At 38.5% G+C, this 18,754-nt stretch overlaps 1 protein-coding gene across 3 annotated transcripts; it reads right to left on the bottom strand.

Moving 5' to 3' along the window:
* Positions 1–212: 212 nt before the first annotated feature.
* CNOT7 (CCR4-NOT transcription complex subunit 7) lies at positions 213–18,591 on the bottom strand. Of its 3 annotated transcripts, none has more exons than XM_017816749.1 (7): positions 18,493–18,591; positions 17,706–17,913; positions 17,255–17,448; positions 14,194–14,355; positions 8,431–8,575; positions 3,186–3,296; positions 213–1,883 (listed from the first exon to the last, which is right to left on the bottom strand). In XM_017816749.1, exons 2-7 carry the CDS (start codon positions 17,820–17,822, stop codon positions 1,755–1,757), a joined length of 858 nt encoding a protein of 285 aa, XP_017672238.1. In that variant the 5' UTR covers positions 17,823–17,913; positions 18,493–18,591; the 3' UTR covers positions 213–1,754. The 3 variants fall into 3 exon arrangements, with proteins under 3 accessions (XP_017672238.1, XP_017672409.1, XP_017672323.1); XM_017816834.1 differs by having other exon boundaries at positions 1,771–1,883; positions 3,182–3,296; XM_017816920.1 differs by lacking the exon at positions 14,194–14,355 and having other exon boundaries at positions 18,493–18,572.
* Positions 18,592–18,754: the final 163 nt, after the last annotated feature.

The raw sequence follows: 18,754 nt of genomic DNA, 5'->3' as shown, positions 1-18,754 counted from the left end.
AGTAAATTGTGATCACCACTCTTTCAATTCAGGTCAATAAAAATGAAATTACTAGAAACCTATGAACACAATTTTGCTCAATGTGCATGATTTTTGCTCAGATTATAAGAATGTGGAAGAGAACTATGATGCCTAAACAAAACAGAATACAGAATTGAACAGACTAAATATTCACATTCCAGGAAAAATTCTGCAACAAAACCACCAGTCTGTTGTTATGTAAGAAAACATTTCTTAGGCCTTTATTTACAAAAGCTTTAAAAACAAATACCCTCTGTTATGCAAATTACTTGTTTAAAAAGGACTGCCCAGTTACATCATCATAATTCAATGAGAGAAAGGTGTTTGATCTTTTGCTTTTAAGTACAAGATAAAACAGAATATTTGGTGAACATTTGGAGATTTTTCTACCATTGATTTCTGTGTCACGCACACGTGTGCACACGCAGACACACAATGTCACACGTTCCATCATTTCAGGCTAGTATTTAGCTATTCAATACCAAAACTCCTTCCTGCACAACTGCTCTGTATATATGCTATGCAGAGTTGAGAACATTCTCCAGGGTCCTTTAAAACGATATATCTAAAATACATTGTAAAATATACTCAAAAATAAGCTAGCATTACACTCCTCAGGTAACTTTATTAGCTGTAAATTATTCATATTTTGTTGTTTCACAACAAGTATCTGTAACATCTGTCTTTGTAACAACTACAAAAAAGCATGATTTAATTGTCCTTCTAATTCAATATTTCAATTAAATAGTATTTTTTCAGATCTTTGGGTTTTATCTTCAACTAAACTGACTTACAAAAATCATGAAATCAAGTACATAATAAATATGACTTCATAAAAAATATCTGAGGTGCACATTACTAGAATAAAAGCTAGGAGGTTAATCAAGGGAAGTGTGCCATTACAAGACTTCTACTTTTCCAATATTCTTCAACTCTCAGCTTAATGGCAAAAAGGCTAAAGCCATAGCTGTTCTTTTCCTGAAGGGTGTAAAGCTGTTTTTTCAAGCCTCTTTCCCCCATCACAGAGTGGTTTTAAAGCAGCAGGCCAAACAGCAGTTGACACGTGCAGGATGTGTTTGAAGATGACTGAACAATAGTAAAATAAGAGCAGTTACTATGATTTCAGTAGTTTGTTTCGCTTTAACAAACAGAGATTACGGGGTGAGATGCCAAGCAAATACAGCTTGAAGCTGCTGAACTTGGCAGATGATTGTTTTCTAGCTGAGGGCAAGAGAAAAAACCAAAACAAACTTCAAATAAAACAGAGGATCTGAGTCAGTCTCTCTCTAAAGTGCAAATCTGATGGTCCACAATCTTGAATAGCTAAAACGCCTGCACAGTGGAAGGAACAGACATGAAGAGGGAAGTTAATTACAATCAGAGCCAATTAATTGAGGAAGGGAGGGGAAAGAGACAAAAAACTGGAAAAACAATATAGGTAAATTTACCAGACTGTTCATTATGATTCAACTTTCCCCTTCTCTCTTCCACACTGATCCTATACATGCTTCTTTACAAATGGGCTAGTTAAGAGGCCAAAATGTAACCCAGAAAATTTTACATATCAAGATCAAAATCTGTGATAGGAACAGTCAAGTTTAGTACATAGAAAGGCAGAAAAGAAAGTGTACTGAGAAAGGGGGGAAAAAAGCCTTATTGTCCAAGGGGTTCAGCCAGAGATAAAACCTATATACAAGCATGTGGAGGTCAAAAAGATGGCCTTTCATTTCATGTCATGACTGCTTGTTGGCTTCTTCTTCATAAGCGTTTCCTGTGCCGTTTTGTACATAAGATGAGCCCGAACCAAGGCCATATAAGTGGCCACAATATTTGGCATCATCAATGTGATCTTCAAAGAACATCTAAAGAGTTAGAAGAGAGACACAAATTATTAGAAAAGGTTCAGTTTAAATAGAACTACAGAAAGGCTTTATAATGTTACTTTCTTTTTGAATAAGATATTAAATTCCAAGGTGCAAAAGATGATATTATTAACATAGTAATACTCATTTCATTTCAAATTTAAGAGTGAAAAATTAACCAGGCAGACAGCAGTTAGTTGCACTGCGCTTGGATCATACCAAAAACATAATCCTTTTTATTACATCTGTAGCCCATGACCTGCTTGACAACAACAACAGTTCCAGCAGTGTTAGGATGAGCAAACCAGCTTAAACTACATCATTTATTATTCACCAGCTGTCTCACCAGTATTTGTCAGAATCTTGTGATCATTTTCTCCTTCATACAAAAGGCTGCATTACAGAAGGTAGACACCTCAGCCTACAGTGCTTAAAATTATTAAAAGATGAGGTTTGATATTACCATCTATTTCGACATGGTAAATGACACTGAATTGCTGGCAGAATGCCATGTTCTGATGCACTGGCGTTTGTCCAGTGAACTGCTTTCCAGAAGAGGCCTGTTCAGTATTTGATTGTTCTGCTAATGCAAAATATCCTAATATCTTCCTGTTGTATGCGGACAAGCAGCAAGGAAGTGCGAAGCTTATAAGAGCTGATTTTCCCTGCTGTAAACCTTGAATTAATTGACTGATATATAATCTTTTAGAACATCAGCAAGTTATGCGTCGTTTAACGGTAAGGAAGAAGAAACACATGGACATTCTCCACAACAGCCTGAAAGTCATTATTTAATATACCTGTAGCCTGAAAGTTTAGCGAGAAGTGGTTAGTCAACACTCCTTCCCCACCTCTCAGCCTGTCACAAGCAGCAGTGCACACCAGCTGAGTATTACACTGAGCAGAAGCTCAAAAAAAAAAAAGTTGTCTTGAGCATAGTCTCCCAGAAGGAAGTCTGGCTCCAGCAGCTCATTACTCACTGCAGCACCCACCTAAAAAAAGGTACCCTCCAAAACAGGTAAGGAAAAAACTCCAAAACAAAATTCACAAAAAATCCAAAAGACAGGCACAGGCTGGAAATGTGAAGCAATAGTCACAGCAGCTAAGCAGGGAATCAGTACAGGTGGTTCACACTTACTCTGGGGAAAATGCAGGTAAGTCTTATTTCTGTCAAGAAAGGATTGACCCCTAAAGCCCTTTAGAGACCTCCCTAAAATACCACAGACTTATCAGAATCAGCAATTCTGTGTGACTGTCACAGCACATTACAATCATGGAAATATAAACAGTACATTCACCTACTTCTCTCATTTTGAAAAAGGCCATTCCTGTGAGTAAAGAATCGGATCCTGCCTGATGCTGTGGTCCTATCCTTTCCAGCTCTAACTGCTCAGCCACTTCTTGTAATCCACCCTGAAAAAGAAAACACTTTTGTTAACTGCTAAAAAAAAGTTAAATCAAAACTGAACTGCTATACTTGGGAAAGAAGCTGTTACACAGGTCATATAACCTCAGGTATATTTTAACATTTGCTCAGTTGTTGAAACAGTCAATTGTACTAGATTAATTGACACCTGGAGAATCAAACTTTCTGTATCAATAGCAGCATTAAAATTCTGTTAGAATTGATTAAATAAGACAGTATTTGTGTCCAACAAGACTACTAATGTTCCAGTTGGTCCAGTAACCAGATGATACTACTTAACAATTTTTTCAAGATTTTGAAAGGAGGACTGGCAATGCTTAAGAACAAAACCAGGTGTTCCTATACTTCTATTTGAACAAAAGTGTAGAATGACATTTTTGCCTTTTAAAAACAACAGTTCAAGCGCTTACAAATGACATGCCTGTATGCTTCCATATGTTAAAGTGTCTAGGCTTCTTCTGAAACAGACTTCTTTCTCCCCACTAGCCTTTCAACAATTAAGCTGAGGGTTTTTCCACATCCCTTCACAAAACCCAAGAGTATTCTTAAGTACCTAGAACACTACAGGAAGCCCAGGAATATGTTAGACCACAGACATACAGAAACCAGGTGGCAAAGTTAAAAGAGGAAGGTAGTGCTCCCTCCATCTCTACAGGACATTCTATCCCTTTTAACAGTTTGTTTCATTAGCTGCTGTAAGAGAATAGGGGAAAAAACATGCAAAAATAATCCATCATCTTGCAACCAGTTTTCTAAGATACTAGAGTCCTATGGTGTAGCCATCTTTAACAGCTTTTCTGTTAAAAATATACATTTAACAGACATGTGCAACAAAACCTATTTCTTAAAAAAATTATATAAATATCTGACATACAAAAAGGGAACAATTTTAAAATGGTAACTGTCCATTTTGAATGTTGATAGAACAGGACAGATTGTGAAGCTGTAGACAACACACCAAAGCTGCAAATCATATCTGCTCTAAAAGATAAAACTTCTTCAGTTTTGAGACAAATTTTCTTCCCAATAAGCTGATGTGAAAAACTGCCCCCTTAACTGCAGAGTGACTAAATAAACCCCCTTTTAGTGTCCGCTCCAAAACAGTAGTAACTGCTACGTGTGGGAGCAAACTTGTCAGAATTTGGTTTGGTTATACTTAGATAACACTGATCAGTTGAAGGACAAACGTTACACTGTAACTGCAATCTTTTAATGCTGTGAGCACATGATTGTAGAATTCTTTTTTTAATTCATTAAGCTATAAAGTTACTGGAAAGACTAAAGCACGTGCACATTCTTTAAGGTCTAGAAAGATTAAAAAAAACAGACCAACAAAATCCTCAGTGCTGCCATAAGCTCTGTGAGGCAAAAATGTTGCACAGAGGCAACGCTTTTCAATGCCTAGAGTTCACCTTTCCTTGCACTCTTTAACCTGTTTCAAGTAGGTAAAGGGAAGCAATAAGAGGCAAAAGCGTAACACGTCAAATGTAAAATTCATGGAGCAATAAAGTAGTCTGACCTGAAATTCAGATCAAACATTATGAAAATTCCCATGACTCTTATGGCAACAGCTTTGGGTCCACATTTTTGTTAAAAAAAAAAAAAGGAATCTTCAATAATAATATTCCTAAGTAACACCTACAAACCAACAGCACTGGTACAGATAGATTTATTCTGTCTTAAGCAGCAGGAATACAGTTTACAAAAGTTTAAGGTTAGTCTATATGCTTTACAGTTAAGTCCTGAAGCTGGTTTGTTTTATGTGCTTAGACAGAGCACTTGAACACTGCAAACTTGCTCGGTTAACTTACGCTCTCAAAATCATGCTGAGGGTTGGTGGCCAGCAAGGAAAAGAGTACATCTCAGGCACAAGTATATTCTCTGCTTTCTTACTCCAATAATGAGCTGCTAATTCACCACAGCAGTTAGACCCAAACCCTTTTAAAGGTACCAGTTTCTGCTCCTAACTCTCTACTTCGTCAAGCTGCAAATTAGCAGTGCCTCATTATCAGGTTCTGCTAGCTGTAAGACTATCTACTCTAGCTCCAAATAACTTTGAGGAACACTCCAGAATAAAAATCAATATTTACACAGCAGCTGCAAGCTCTAGAATGCAGACTTAGTAATACAAAAATTACAGTAACAGCAGCCTACCAAAGAATGCATTGAAAATAGTGCTTTTAATGGTGTGTGTATATATATTTGTAAATATATACCATTTTTGTGTGGAACTTCTTGGTCTGTAAGTGCAATAATTACAGAATAAAATTTGGCTGTCTCTGAAAATGTCATGGTTTAAGAATGTTTAAGTGTTCCCACTGAAACCACTCCAAAACACACACCACTCACTCACTCCCCACTGCCCTTCCCCTGGCAGCAGGCTAGAAAGGAGAACTGAAGGCACAAAAGGTAAAGATCACGGGTTGAAATATGAACGATTTACTGGAAAACAGCAATGAGCTAAGAAAATGCACAGTAACAGCAACAATACTAGTGCCCGTGTGTACAAGAAAAGACACATTACTGCTCACCCTGCAGAAACCCCTGACAATATCTGACTGCTCCCTCTGCTATGCTACTCCACCACAGCATCGAGCTCTACCCCCTGACCCAAAAAATGCTGTTAGGTGGTACAGAATAACCTGTGTCCTAGCCAAGCCCCCTCCTGGCTACTGCAAAAATTAACCATGTGCTGACCAGAATCAGGACAGAAAATTAACAGGCTATTGAGATTCTCCTTCAGGCACGCCTTTTGCACTCGGCTAAGTACACTTCACTCTTGGAGGAGAAGGACAAGTTCTTCCTAAATTTTCACAGCATTGGCCTTCCAAGAAAAAGGCCACAGAATGATTTACATAATCATACAACCATGGTCAACAGCAAATCCAGTTCAAATTCTCATTTCAGGGCACATTCCCAGAGTTCACTGTTCTGTACAAATCCCCATATTAAAAGCAAGTTTCCGACAAGGTCAATCAATCTACAGTCCTTAGGATTGCCACTACTATCAAAAGGTTTGGAATTGTCTACATAAAAAGCTTTTTTTAGAGAATAAGTAAGTTTAATTTATACTACATTGGTATCTCCCAATCTGCATGCCAGTGAAGTCAGAATAATATACTATAAATTCACAGAATACTTAATTCCACAAAAAAAGCATCAAACATCTTTCCAATCCTGAAACATGTTTCTCTTTCCAATGCCAAAAATCTTTTTGAGTTGTGTGGGAACAGAGAGTGGGAGACCTATAGCAAGTCAGTGACTTTCATATGAAAAATAGCTTAGACAAGTCAATAAAAGACAATGGCACAGCTGTTCAATTCACTGTTCAATTCATTTAATACAGATTGAAAGCGACACACATTAGGAGACAGTGCATGCATTTTTAGAGTCACAACACTGAATGTTTAGTAATTTGTTTCAGGCAGCTTCTCTCAGTACAGCTCAAGTCCACCATCATTTCATCACTGGTAAATCTGGAGGGGTAAGATAGTCCATTCCCACTCCCCTGCTGTCACTATTAGTCTGCAGATGAGGTGACAGGATCAAAATTTACTGCAGGAAAGCTGATCTACATATTCAACTCTAGGGAAAAAAAAAAAATCACCCTTGTTCTTATGGTTTGCTGAAATAAGACCTGTGAAGGTTTTTCCTGTCTTCCAAAAGATCTTAGTGTCTCTAAACAATGCAAGTTACACACAACTATGTCTTAATGAAATGTCACGAACTGAATCCTCTCCTCCCCAAACTCACTGGGAATGTCACCTCTGGAATAGTGACACAGAACATCAATCTGTTACCTTTCCTATGTCACTAAATTTAGAATTTACATTCTGTTCTTGCTAAGTGTGTCACTACCGCTAAGACACCAGATGCTTTACTTTCCTTTATCAGGAGTGAGAAAATGAGGGGTTTTTTTCTGGGGGGAGCCTCCTCCCTACCCCTCATTTAAGACTCCTGAAGTTTAGGAGTATTTGATTTTTGTTCCTGGCCTCCGTGAAGAAAAACTGCTTCTAAGATGTTCTCCAATACTCAGCCATTTGTACAGCTGATTATATCAGTAACAACTGCAGATGAACAGATAGCCACACTTTTCTTACTAACTGGAAGGGTGGTCTACATTTTCATCATTAATTTCATTAACAAAGTTAATTTACTTCTCACACAAGTAGGTTATACTCAAAGTGACACACTCTTTTCTCAGAAAGAAACAGAGGCCTATAAACAGCACACAGATCACTTGTTCAGTACAACAAAGTGGCAAGCCATTCCTTAGTTAGGATTTGGTTTTACTAAGGTGAGTGTTCTCTTCTTCCTGCAGGTTTTCATTTAAGAAAGCCTAGAAAGTTACTTTCCATAAGAGCAACAAGTCATCGAATGCCTCAGATGAGCAATGCACCTCATTCCAGCAGTAGTCCAGTTCTTTGGCAAGTAAGGCTGTTAACAGTACCTTTAGCATCTTTCTTTCACTTGCTGTCTTCCCCTTCACATAATCAATTCCAGTTCCCATTAATTCTCCAGTCCAATAAAGTATCCAAATTTCATGCCTGATAGAGTAAGCCAATTAATAGCCCCACTGGCCTGACATGACAGATTAGTTTCTAGTTTGGTTTTTTTTTTCCTAGAAGTCACATGTTGTCCCTGAACATATGCTGTTGTTTATCTTTCGTTATAGGGCCATCTGAAACATTCTTCATTCCATTCCTCTTCCCAAGACATTTCCACATGATCTTCATTGCAATTACCTTTGCCTAGATGACTGCAGTCCTTTAGTGGGCTGCACAATAAGGAAATAAGAGTATATGAAACCTATCAATTCTCATGGCTAAGGAAATGAAGAATTAATTCCAAACATGGGTTTATCATCTATCAACAAAGCACTGTAAATACAGTACCGTGATATTTTTAACTGGTAAGTAGTTATAAAAATAGATTTGTGCTCCTGCCTGCTTCTAAGAATTGCCTTTAATATTAAACATACGAAGCTTGAGACAACAGTGCTCAGTAGGCACTATCAGAGCAAAACCAGACAATAAAAATATAGAAAATATATATTTTTAAGCACAAAGTACTCTATCTCCAGACGCAAAATTTGTTCTGAGATATTAACAAATTACTTACCTTCAGGTTTTTGCAACTCTTCATGAGATATTTTACATCATAGATGACAGGGAAAAACAACCGCAGTATCTCAAAGAAGTCCAACTCTTCCTCAGGTAAATTGGAGTTTGTCAGGATTTTGATTAGATAGCCAAAGTCATATCCGCTGCAAATTAACAACAAAAACAATATAACCAAATAACTTCTCACTTCCAACATCACGACTTTACTGCACATTAACTGGACATTTTGCTTAATTTCAATGCAATTAAGACCAACTTCTATGAAAAAATAAACCTCAATGTAAATGGCCTCATTGCAGATTCCAGAAAAACCATTTTAATTTAGTCTGCATGAGGCAAAGTGAAGAAGCAAAAAGATCTGCCTACAGGAGTTTCTCTAAATCCTGAGATAATGTAGTGCTGCTGGGTCTTCATCTGATAACAAGAACTCACACCAGAAGGACTGTTAAGCTGGTTTCTTTCACACAGACTGGAGTTTCTCACTACAAACTGAGTGAGACAGAGAGAAATGTCTACAGTTCTTGAAATCCAAAAGATGAGTTTCCAGAGCCAATGCATGTTTATGCCTGGAAGAAAGTGTAAGCCTCAGCAAAGAAAAAGAGGGATTATCTTTAATTTTGCCAATTAAATCTGCACACAGACAACTGAAAAAATTAATAGCTTGTAGACTATTTCTCTTTCTGGAGGCAATGACAAAACAAGCTGGAAAAATTTTTGTGTGTACATGTAAGTCTGCAGGAAGCAGCAAGATAACTGAGCAGTACATATTTGTTAGAAGGAACTGAGGTATTATAGTGTGTGCATGGTGGAAAGAAGAGTTTGGAAAGGCTTCCTCCTCGATAGCTTGACTGAAGAAAGAGCACATTGGAATGAGGTGTGGCAGTAAAAGGAGAAACCACGTACTTTTTACAAAGGGTTATGAGAGGAAACAAGAGCGCTTAAAGTATAGGAAAGACAGAATTCAGGTATTAAGCAGGACTGAACACCACAACAAAAAGCAGGGATAACTAGGTATGGTTTTCCCTAGGAGGGCAATTACAACCAGATTATTCATGACCTTATCATGAATCTGATCTGTTCTGATCCCTTGTACTTGCAGGACTGCTCATGCACATATGCACTGAACTAGATAAAGGACTGATATATTCTCTTCTAGGTTATTAAGTTTGCATTGAACCAAACCAGTTCCTAGATTTTACTGACATACATAAAAATGCCTGTACTAACAAAGAAGATGAAAACACACAGCAGGGCTGCCTCTACCGAAGGCTGCATCAGTTCTGCTATTTAAGGAACCTTAGCATAGAGCTGAGAGCTGATTCAAGTGAACAGGTGGCCACCACAGACTCCAAATTCCAAGTTTAAGACTTTGTGTTCATTCTTGATTACACAAGGATCATACTCAAACCCAAGAATTTTGCAGCTTGGTAAATACTGACCAAGATCTTTAACTGTGAGATGAGCAATAGAAAAGACAAATCAGTTAAGAGCACTGTACCGCTATCCTGAGGATATTTAGAATCCACAAACACTGGTGACTTCTGATGTAGGCTCAAGGCTTCAGCTTGCATACTCAGTGTAAATAGGATTACTTTTTGTATCTTTTCTATATATATAAGCTTCTCTACATCTTTATATTATGAATTTCTAGACAGAGGGTAGAAAAACCTTTAACATATAGGAAACAGTCCATTCATTCCCAGTAAGTCCATTCACATAAGACATACAAGAGATACAGACTATTGCAGCTCTCCCACGGGGCTTTCCAGTACTCTAAAAATTTCATGTTGAACAAATCCTGCACTGCATCTGGTGCTTTGAAGCTGTGCTGGCTGCCTTCCAATCTCCACAGCAGCAGCCACTGGCCAGGGAGCAAAGGAGTCAAAGATAAAGAAGGATTTCAGTCGATTCTTACAAAGTAAAAATTGCAGTATACTTGGCGAAACAGTGGCTTGGAATTTTATTAGATCATCTGAAGGGGGAGGGAAGGTGGGAAAACCTGGATCAGCATAAAGCCCTCTACAGAAAAAAATAAAGAAGCCACATTAGCAAAAAGGCTGTTCAAAAAGATGCAAAAAAAGACTGTTCAGGATTAAGGAGATTTGCTGCTCTAGAGACTAGGGTTTATTAACTCACTGAACTCCTGACATTGATCATCCTCATGGCTCAAATGTAACAGTCGTATTAAAACTCTTAAAGCAAAAAAAACCCCAGTATTTGTGCTCCTCCTCTTCAAAAATATTTGACTTCTCTTCTAAAAAAAATTATGTACAAGACTGAATTACTAGAAAACAGATGCTCTTAAACACTTATACTTTCTCTTGAGAAGGAAGTACTGTACAAAAAGAAAAGTCAACATGCATTTACTATGCACATATTGAGAGTGAGCAGGCTACCACAAATGTGCAGTTTTGATTGAGAATTACACACTTTCTTCTCTGGGAGACTGTAGCAGATCCAAGCTTACATAGGCATAAAAACTGTCACTCCAATTCAAGACTAAGATATACCCAGTTAAAAACATTTTGAATGCTAACAGAAGGCTAAGAAAGTCCATGGTGAGCAATTATGTAATTACCTGCTCATTAAAAAAGTTTTCTTCTAATACTCTAACAGGCAATTAGTGGTTGGTTTATACCCTGAAGCACATAGGCTTCCTTTCCTTAAAAGCCTTTCACCATTTCTAATATAATCACCTGAAGTTGCTTAGTGCAGTGAGCCACAATCCATGGAGCTATACAACATAAGCACTCTTACAGACATTTGTTTTGTTTTTTCACTGAACATGGACAGCTGTAGGCAATGAGACCATAGAGAAGATCAAACAGGCCTGCATTTCTTTCCCTTCCTATTCAAAATAATTCAGATAGCTAATTAACAATGAAGTCTACTCAAGCACCAAGTCTCTAAAATAAATCAAAACCTGTGAGAGCTGAGAGAGCTTTACTTCATTTTATAATGAGCTAACAGATATGAGCCAACAGATTAAATTCTACTAAAATCAGTTAGACACAAATGATTACTGAAACACAACAGCTTGGAACTTTCCAGCATCCCAAAAACATGCGGTTTTTTGTTTTCAAAAAAGCGTGTTTTCACAGACCCTCCAAAGGTAGACAGAGGAGGCTGCACACAGGTGGACACTAAAAAGCTTCAGCAGAGCAGTCAGCTGAACATCCACAAGACCAGCATTTGAGCTGTTTCTTTATAACTTGCTAGACTGCCAAGCACACACAGCTCTTTGACTGTGACAAGGATCAGAAATTCAGGGCTTCCCCCCTCCTCTCTCACTGACTCGAGTACATTTTAATGCACACACACGCTCAAAAGACTTGATGGAGTTGCCTATGCAGTTGCAGTACACAAGAACTGATGACAGTGCAAATGTTTCTTCACTCATGTCTGTCAGAACTGCAGGTCCATACAGATTTGCCAATATATGTCAGGATGCTAAGGCAGCTATAACAAATGCAGAGATAAAAAGCACACAAAGAAAACTATCTGAGAAGCGAAGAGCTTAGAAATAAAATGCATAAGAGTTCAAGGAAATCAAGGACTGGGAAATAAAAACCAAACCATAACCTCACAACAAGAAAGGAGTAATTCCCCTCTGTCCACTTCCTATGGGACTTAAATTTTAAGGGTTAGTAGTAATTAAAGCATTTTAAGGAAATGGAAGCAATAGCAGAGTCAGCAACTATCAAGCACAGCTTTTTCAGCAGTCAAAGAACTATTGCATGAGGGCCTACATGGAAGAAATTTTCAGCTGAGCGTCCTGCTGATAGAACATAATCACAATCAATCTAAAATATATTTAGAAACAGCTATTCACTATTCTTTGTGGCACATTTTATATGACCTGTGCTCATTTACAGCTTTGTGCAATCTTGGTTTCCTCGCAAAGTAACCCACTTACTCCAAGGTTTTGTGCTCAAGATAGTATCAACAAGCCCTGGCAAAAATCAAAAGCCTTTAAACACTCTGATAGTCAGTGTTCGACAAACATTTGCTGGAATAGCTGTCTTAAGAAGATTTCTAAAGACATGTTCAGTGAAATACACAACAGAAACTGATTTTAGTACAGATGAAATCCTTCATAGGCTAAACCAGTAAAAATGGCATTATTGCACACAGCTTGCACTACACTTTGACCAGCCTATTAGTCAGGAATTATACACGCTACATATAAATATGCTTAAAAAAGAATCCTTACTGTAGAAATGGCTCTGGTATACCTTATACTGGGCCCTTAAATCATCAGGCAATATTGGAAAAACACCATTTGGGGCTGAAGCTGCTTCAACATACCAGTCTCTGCTGATGCACCAATTACATGCACAACCTGCCTCCCCTTCTCTTGAAGCATCCAAGTTATATTTCTCAAGTCAAGTGTTAATCACAAATATACACATACGAGCCCATAATAACGGGTTTAAGAAGCTGAAAAAAAACTTAATTTGCTGCTTTGGCCTTTGTAATTATTTTGAAGTAGTTTATGGCATTCTTGTTGCAGTATTCTTCCACCAGCTGCTACCCCAGTAGCAAGACAGCAAGAGTAAGATTACTTTGGATTCATATTGTGAGTTGAGACAGCTGTAAGTGGAAGATGTGACAAATGTACTCAGAGGATCCTTCTTTTTTTAACTGTCTTTTCTTTCCAACCTCTCTCCTTTGGAAACTCAGCCTAACACTTCTTTCTACAAAAATCAAAACAATGACTTCTACAACAGAATGTTATATGCACCCTTTTTCTACCACTTTATATTCCTTACCAAAGCAATCCTTATTTTTCAGTTGGTTTATAGCATAAATACTTCTCTAATTCCATGTGACTTTGGCTCCTCCAACATTTAATACTTACGGATGAAGAATCAGATTTTTTTCTAATTTCATCATTTACATATTACCACCCACCAATGCAACATGAGTGATAAACATGAATAAAGCTGTAAGGAAACTAGTCTCAGCTAAAACGTTCACTCTACCTTTGCTAACTTCCTTAGTAGCCAGAATTTAAGACATTAATTCAAGGACATTACATAGCAATAAGCCTTTAAAGACACCGCTGCTTGCAAAAAGTGCAAATTATCTCTGGCACCTAGTCGGCTACACAATGACCACTGCATATATTTTAAAGCATTAAAAATCTTACTACCACTCAGAAATCTTCTGTATCTTGACAGATTCATAGAGATTTAGCATTCACAATTCTATTTCTACTTGAAAGATGGGTTCCTGTGATGGAATAAACAGTAAGATATATTCATTACTGCAACTAGAATTAAGGTTTATCAGGGATCTCCTTCTAGGCTGAGTAATTTTTGGTGCCCAGATTCCCAGGAGACTTACAGCAAATTTAGAAGTGCTTTATAAAAGTCTTCACTGATAATTCTGCAGTGGTCTCTCCCATAATTTGCTCAACAGTTGCTTAGGAATAGCTCTCTTCCATCACCGCTATTACCTGCACGTGTGCAGCGCCACCAGCTGGCCGAGGAGTCTCACATCTTTCGGCTTTACAGTTTTCTCTTTACCGTGTAAACATCAAATATAAAACACTAGTACCTCCCGTACCCTTTATTCTCTATTCACAGAATGGTGTTAGAGGTATTACAGCAGAAATATTTTCTAACTCTTACCAGCTGAGCTATGTGCTACACACACCATCAGATGCACAGCACTTAAGCCCATGAGATGTGAAATCTAAGCTCTAGAGTTCAATACACAACGTTGAAACCCCAAATACTTAACATGCAGAATTTACCTATGAAAGGAAAGCCACTTGACTCCTTCACACAGTACAACTCCTGATGTCATGAGCAGTTCTGCAAAATACTGTGTCTCAATTCCCTCTTCTTCATGCTTTTTAAACTGGATACCAGATGTCGTCAACAGTTCAATAGAGTCCTGAGCATACATATCTTCTCTAAAAACAGAGAGGAAAAGTAAAGTTCCAAAATCTACAAATCTCAGTGATTATAAACCTGGTAACATCTCTTTTTTGCTATTTATTCCACAGACTTCACTAGCATAGAGCAGGAGCAACTTGACTTTGTTCTGGGTTAATTACAAAATCAACCATTTTTTCAAAGCATTTTTTTTACCTTAAGTAAAAAAATTCCCAGCACCTCCATCTATGCCATCTTCATAAAAAAACCTAGTTCCTGCTTCTCTTCCAGTTATCTATAACCCCTCTTCTGCAAATCTACAGAGGAAAGTGAATCTGTGGATCTTATGCAGTAAAGTATCTGTATTCATTACTTAACTGTGACAAATTGCATGTAACAGCTGAAGCACTAACACATTTCATTACAGAACTAGGAACAGCACTCTCCAGATCCCAGTGCTGGATAATATTTCCCACAGGTTTTTCATGATTCAAGCATATGTAAATGTTTAGACACATGTTCATCAAAACTTCCTTCTTGCTACAATTGAAAATTGAGTACTTGCTCCATCTATTCAATCCTTAAAATTCAGGTAGCCTAATGTTTTCTTTCTAAACAACCAATTTCAACTTCAATAGCCATATTTTGGACCTAAAATTTAACAGGATGAAACAAAATTCCTCTATTCCTTGTTTGATGCCCTCTTACTACTGTATTTATTCCCTTTACCACTAACAATTTCATGAAGTTTTAAGGATTTTATGATGAAATTGATGTTTTGAGTTTTCCCCCCCTAAAGTTTAATCTGTATCATCATAACAAAAACATAGAATGGTTATCTGAAAAAAAAAAACAAACAAACAAAAAACTAAACATGCAAACATGAGTCTATTTAGATTATATTCATTTTACTGTCTGCAACATACTATTCCACAGTCTCTTCTGTGTAAAGTTTTAAATTTTAGTAAAAAACAACTGAAACAAAACACATCAAAAAATCCAGACAAGACAACCAATATATCAAACTTGACTATTAGAATCAGTCATAGGCTTATATTCCTTATTCCTAAGAGCAAGTCATCATTCATCAGAACATAGAGATACATTCTCAAGATGTGTTGTATCTTTTTTCCTCCCTCCCACACAGATGTTCTTTAGTTCTCCAGCTTTAAGGCATCAGCTTCCCAACACCTGTCTTTCTCCATAACACATTAAAGCACCCATCCAAAATAAACCCACCATTTTACAAAAAGGAGTTTTAATTCTAATTGTTGCTCTGCACTAATCAGGTGCACAGTTCAATTAGAGAAATACTTATGCTCCTTAAAAGCACACTAAAACAAGACCTGGCTGGAACCACACATACACAAAAAAATTACCTTCTATGAACAAACAACAGCTGTTTTGCTTTAGGAGCAGAACACTTGGCACAGTGCCACTTTCCAAAAGGATGTTTAGAAACAGATAAAAATAATTAAGTTCTCCTTCCATGAAAAAAAAAATTATATATATATATATATTCATGTTACATGCAATACTTACCAAGCTTAAGTTTTTCTATAAAATCAGTGAACTAGTAACAAGTTAGTTGGGTGATTATCTGTATATTGCTTTACTAAGCCATCTTATCTCTGCAGTATGTGGCAAAAAATGGATGGAAAACTACTTTTGGTTTCACTTACTTGACATTAAGTAGACCTCTGAAGCTCAGAAAATAAAAAGAGTATAGCACAGGCTCTTCTTCCCGGATCACAGTTTGAAGTTATTAATTCACTCCTCTTTCTCCCCTACTTAGCAGGATTAGTATATTCTATCAAGAAAATGGATAGTTTCCATCCAGCATGCATATGGCCAGGTAAGTTCAGACATACCAAAATATCTGCACTTACTTTTCTTTCAAGAGACACTTCAAACAAGACTAAATAGAGTGTGTCACTGCTCAGACCAAACTGATTTGTGACAAGCCATAGCACTGCTTGTTTAAAAGAGCAGAAAGATCAAGGGAGACAGCAGCAGTTTTCTTCTTTTTAAGAACCCCCACTACTTTGAAAACAAACCTTTTTATCTGCAGGAAAAAAAAGTCTCTTCTCTAAACCTCCTTTGCAGACTACAGTTTTAACTCATGTATATAAAGTTGTCCAGTTATCAGCTTGTAACAAACTGCCAAAAAACCCCAAGGCTTCAACACTCTTAAATGTGCCAGAAGTGTTTGCAATGATATTGAATAGATAATCAACATACAAAAATCTATCAGACCAATTATGTTTACTACAGGAAAACAAAACCATCAAGATACTAGTAACTTTGTAAACCACCAGCTAAAGATATAATTAGAGTGCCACATAAGTGTTTGATCCCTCTGAAAAAGGGAGGTTTATGCTTAAAGTTTTATCACTAATAAAAATCACATTGTGAAATGAATAGACCGTAACAATTAGCTTGCTTTTTAACCAACACTTAAGACAAAATAATTCAGAACCTGCAGGTAACGTCTGACATACTTCTTTAGTCACTTCAGTAACTGTTCTTTTTGTTCAACTGTTGGTATTTTCCATTTAAAGTATGTAAACAAACAATATGTGATTTCTGTAACAACTAGTAAGAACTAAATTAAGGCAGAAGCATTCTGAAATACTGAACATGAAAGCACAGAGCTAACACATGCACTAAGTATAAACAGGCCTTTGGAAAACTTTTGTTGAAGCCGCTTAGCGTTTTTTGACCAAGTCACCAACAGTAAGACAGACTATACAGAAAGGAGGGAAGAAAGCACTTGTTTGGCTGACAAAATTTTCCTCACAATAAAGTATCTACGGTATTCCAATATTCCAATCAGAGAGATAAAAAGAAAGTTGAGATATATACAAAAAAGTATATATTACTTATTTTCAGTAAGTCAGAAACATACATTCAGCAGCACAGAAATTGCATACTTACGTTAAGTTAAATTTAAAATTAAATTGCCAAGTTGAAGTTCCTGGAGGATATTCTCCTTGCTCATTCATAAATGTCAGTCCTAGCTGAATTATTTTTAGCAAGTCGACATTGCAGCGCAATAGTTGGTACTGATAGTCTGCGTTGCTTCTGAATTCTCCAATAGGCCTTGCAACCACTCCTGGAAATTCTGTGTCCTGCAAGAGCAGAATTAAAACTTGAACAGACAACAAGCATAAAGACTTACATGGCTCATTTGTAATATCTAACAGTTTCATAGCTGAACTGTGTGTAAATTTAGCTTTTAAAAAGGTAACAAATCACCATCCTGATGTTCACATACATTAAGAACCCATTATTCTTTCAACCAAATTGGATGAAGAAGTTTAGTGACTCAACTGAAGTCATGATGGTTGTTGAGATAATTTGGTACAGAGGTTGAGTGCCCACTTACCATGGCTACATAGTTATACTTCCGTATAACTTGACGAATTTTCTTCATCTCTTCATCCAAGTTACAAGCCCAAACTTCACAGATTCTTTGGCTATGGTCTACAGTAGCTGCTGGCATAGTGGGGGGCTTTAGAGACCATACATCAAAAACTACACTTGAGTGATGATCAGTTTCATAAAGAGAAGTTCAACTGTTTATTGTTTTTAGCCTAAGAGATAGAAAAAAGAAAGCATCAGAGCGTTTTTACTCTTCACTTATCTGAAAAAAAAGGCGTTAACCACCACGACCAAGCTTTATTCTTATAGATTTTATAAAAGCAGGACAACACAGCCACCAAAGCCACGTGAATTTCTGCCGAGTTCATATTACCATCGGAAACTAAAACCCTACAGTTGGTTAGCAACTATTTCTTGCGCCAAGACGGCAAAAAGGGAAGGGGCGATCGTAACGCAGATACCGAAGGGACACCCCAGTCCACGGGCGCTGCTGCCCCGCGGGTCGGAAGGGCGCGTTCCCGCGGAACCCTGGGCTGCGTGCAGTGGGGAACGAAGCGGTACACCAGCGTCACGCCAAACCCGGGGGCACCACGGGCGACCTCCCGAGGCGTGCGCGACTCCTCCAGCTCCCAAGGGTTGCGCTGAACCGGCGCGCGGGGACCGACACAGGGACGCGAGTTCGGCCGGCCCCGGCCGCGTCCCCGCGCGTGTGGAAGACCCCGGGAGCGGCGGGAGGAGTGGAAGCCGAGGTATTCCCGCGGGTCCAGCTGCGGTGCCCCCACCCCGCTCACCGCTGGCGCTCGGGCCGGGCCCGGCGGCTCTGGGAGGCCCCGCGCGGCCCCCGCGAGCCGCAGGACGCGCTGCTGCCCCGGCGCCGCCGCCGCGCGCACAAAGCCATTGCGTCATCGCCGCGCGACGCGCCCTTTCCCCGCTCCGCTCTGGCCCAATCGCCGCCCGCCCCGCCCCTCCCCCTGCCCTCATCCCGCCCCGCCCCCGCCGCGGCTGGATCGGTGTCGCGCGGGGGTGACGTATCCCCCCGGCGGGGCCGGGGCG

The sequence above is a fragment of the Lepidothrix coronata genome, unplaced genomic scaffold (genome assembly GCF_001604755.1).
Source record: "Lepidothrix coronata isolate B3197 unplaced genomic scaffold, Lepidothrix_coronata-1.0 Scaffold0, whole genome shotgun sequence".
Lineage (NCBI taxonomy): Eukaryota > Metazoa > Chordata > Aves > Passeriformes > Pipridae > Lepidothrix > Lepidothrix coronata.
This window is presented reverse-complemented; position numbering and strand designations above follow the sequence as displayed.

Coding starts and splice junctions, on each gene's coding strand:
- CNOT7 (XM_017816749.1), bottom strand. CDS start 17,822: ATGCCAGCAGCTACTGTAGACCATAGCCAAAGAATCTGTGAAGTTTGG. Junction 17,449..17,705: donor AGTATAACTATGTAGCCATG/GTAAGTGGGCAC, acceptor CTGCTCTTGCAG/GACACAGAATTTCCAGGAGT. Junction 14,356..17,254: donor AATTTTAAATTTAACTTAAC/GTAAGTATGCAA, acceptor CTCTGTTTTTAG/AGAAGATATGTATGCTCAGG.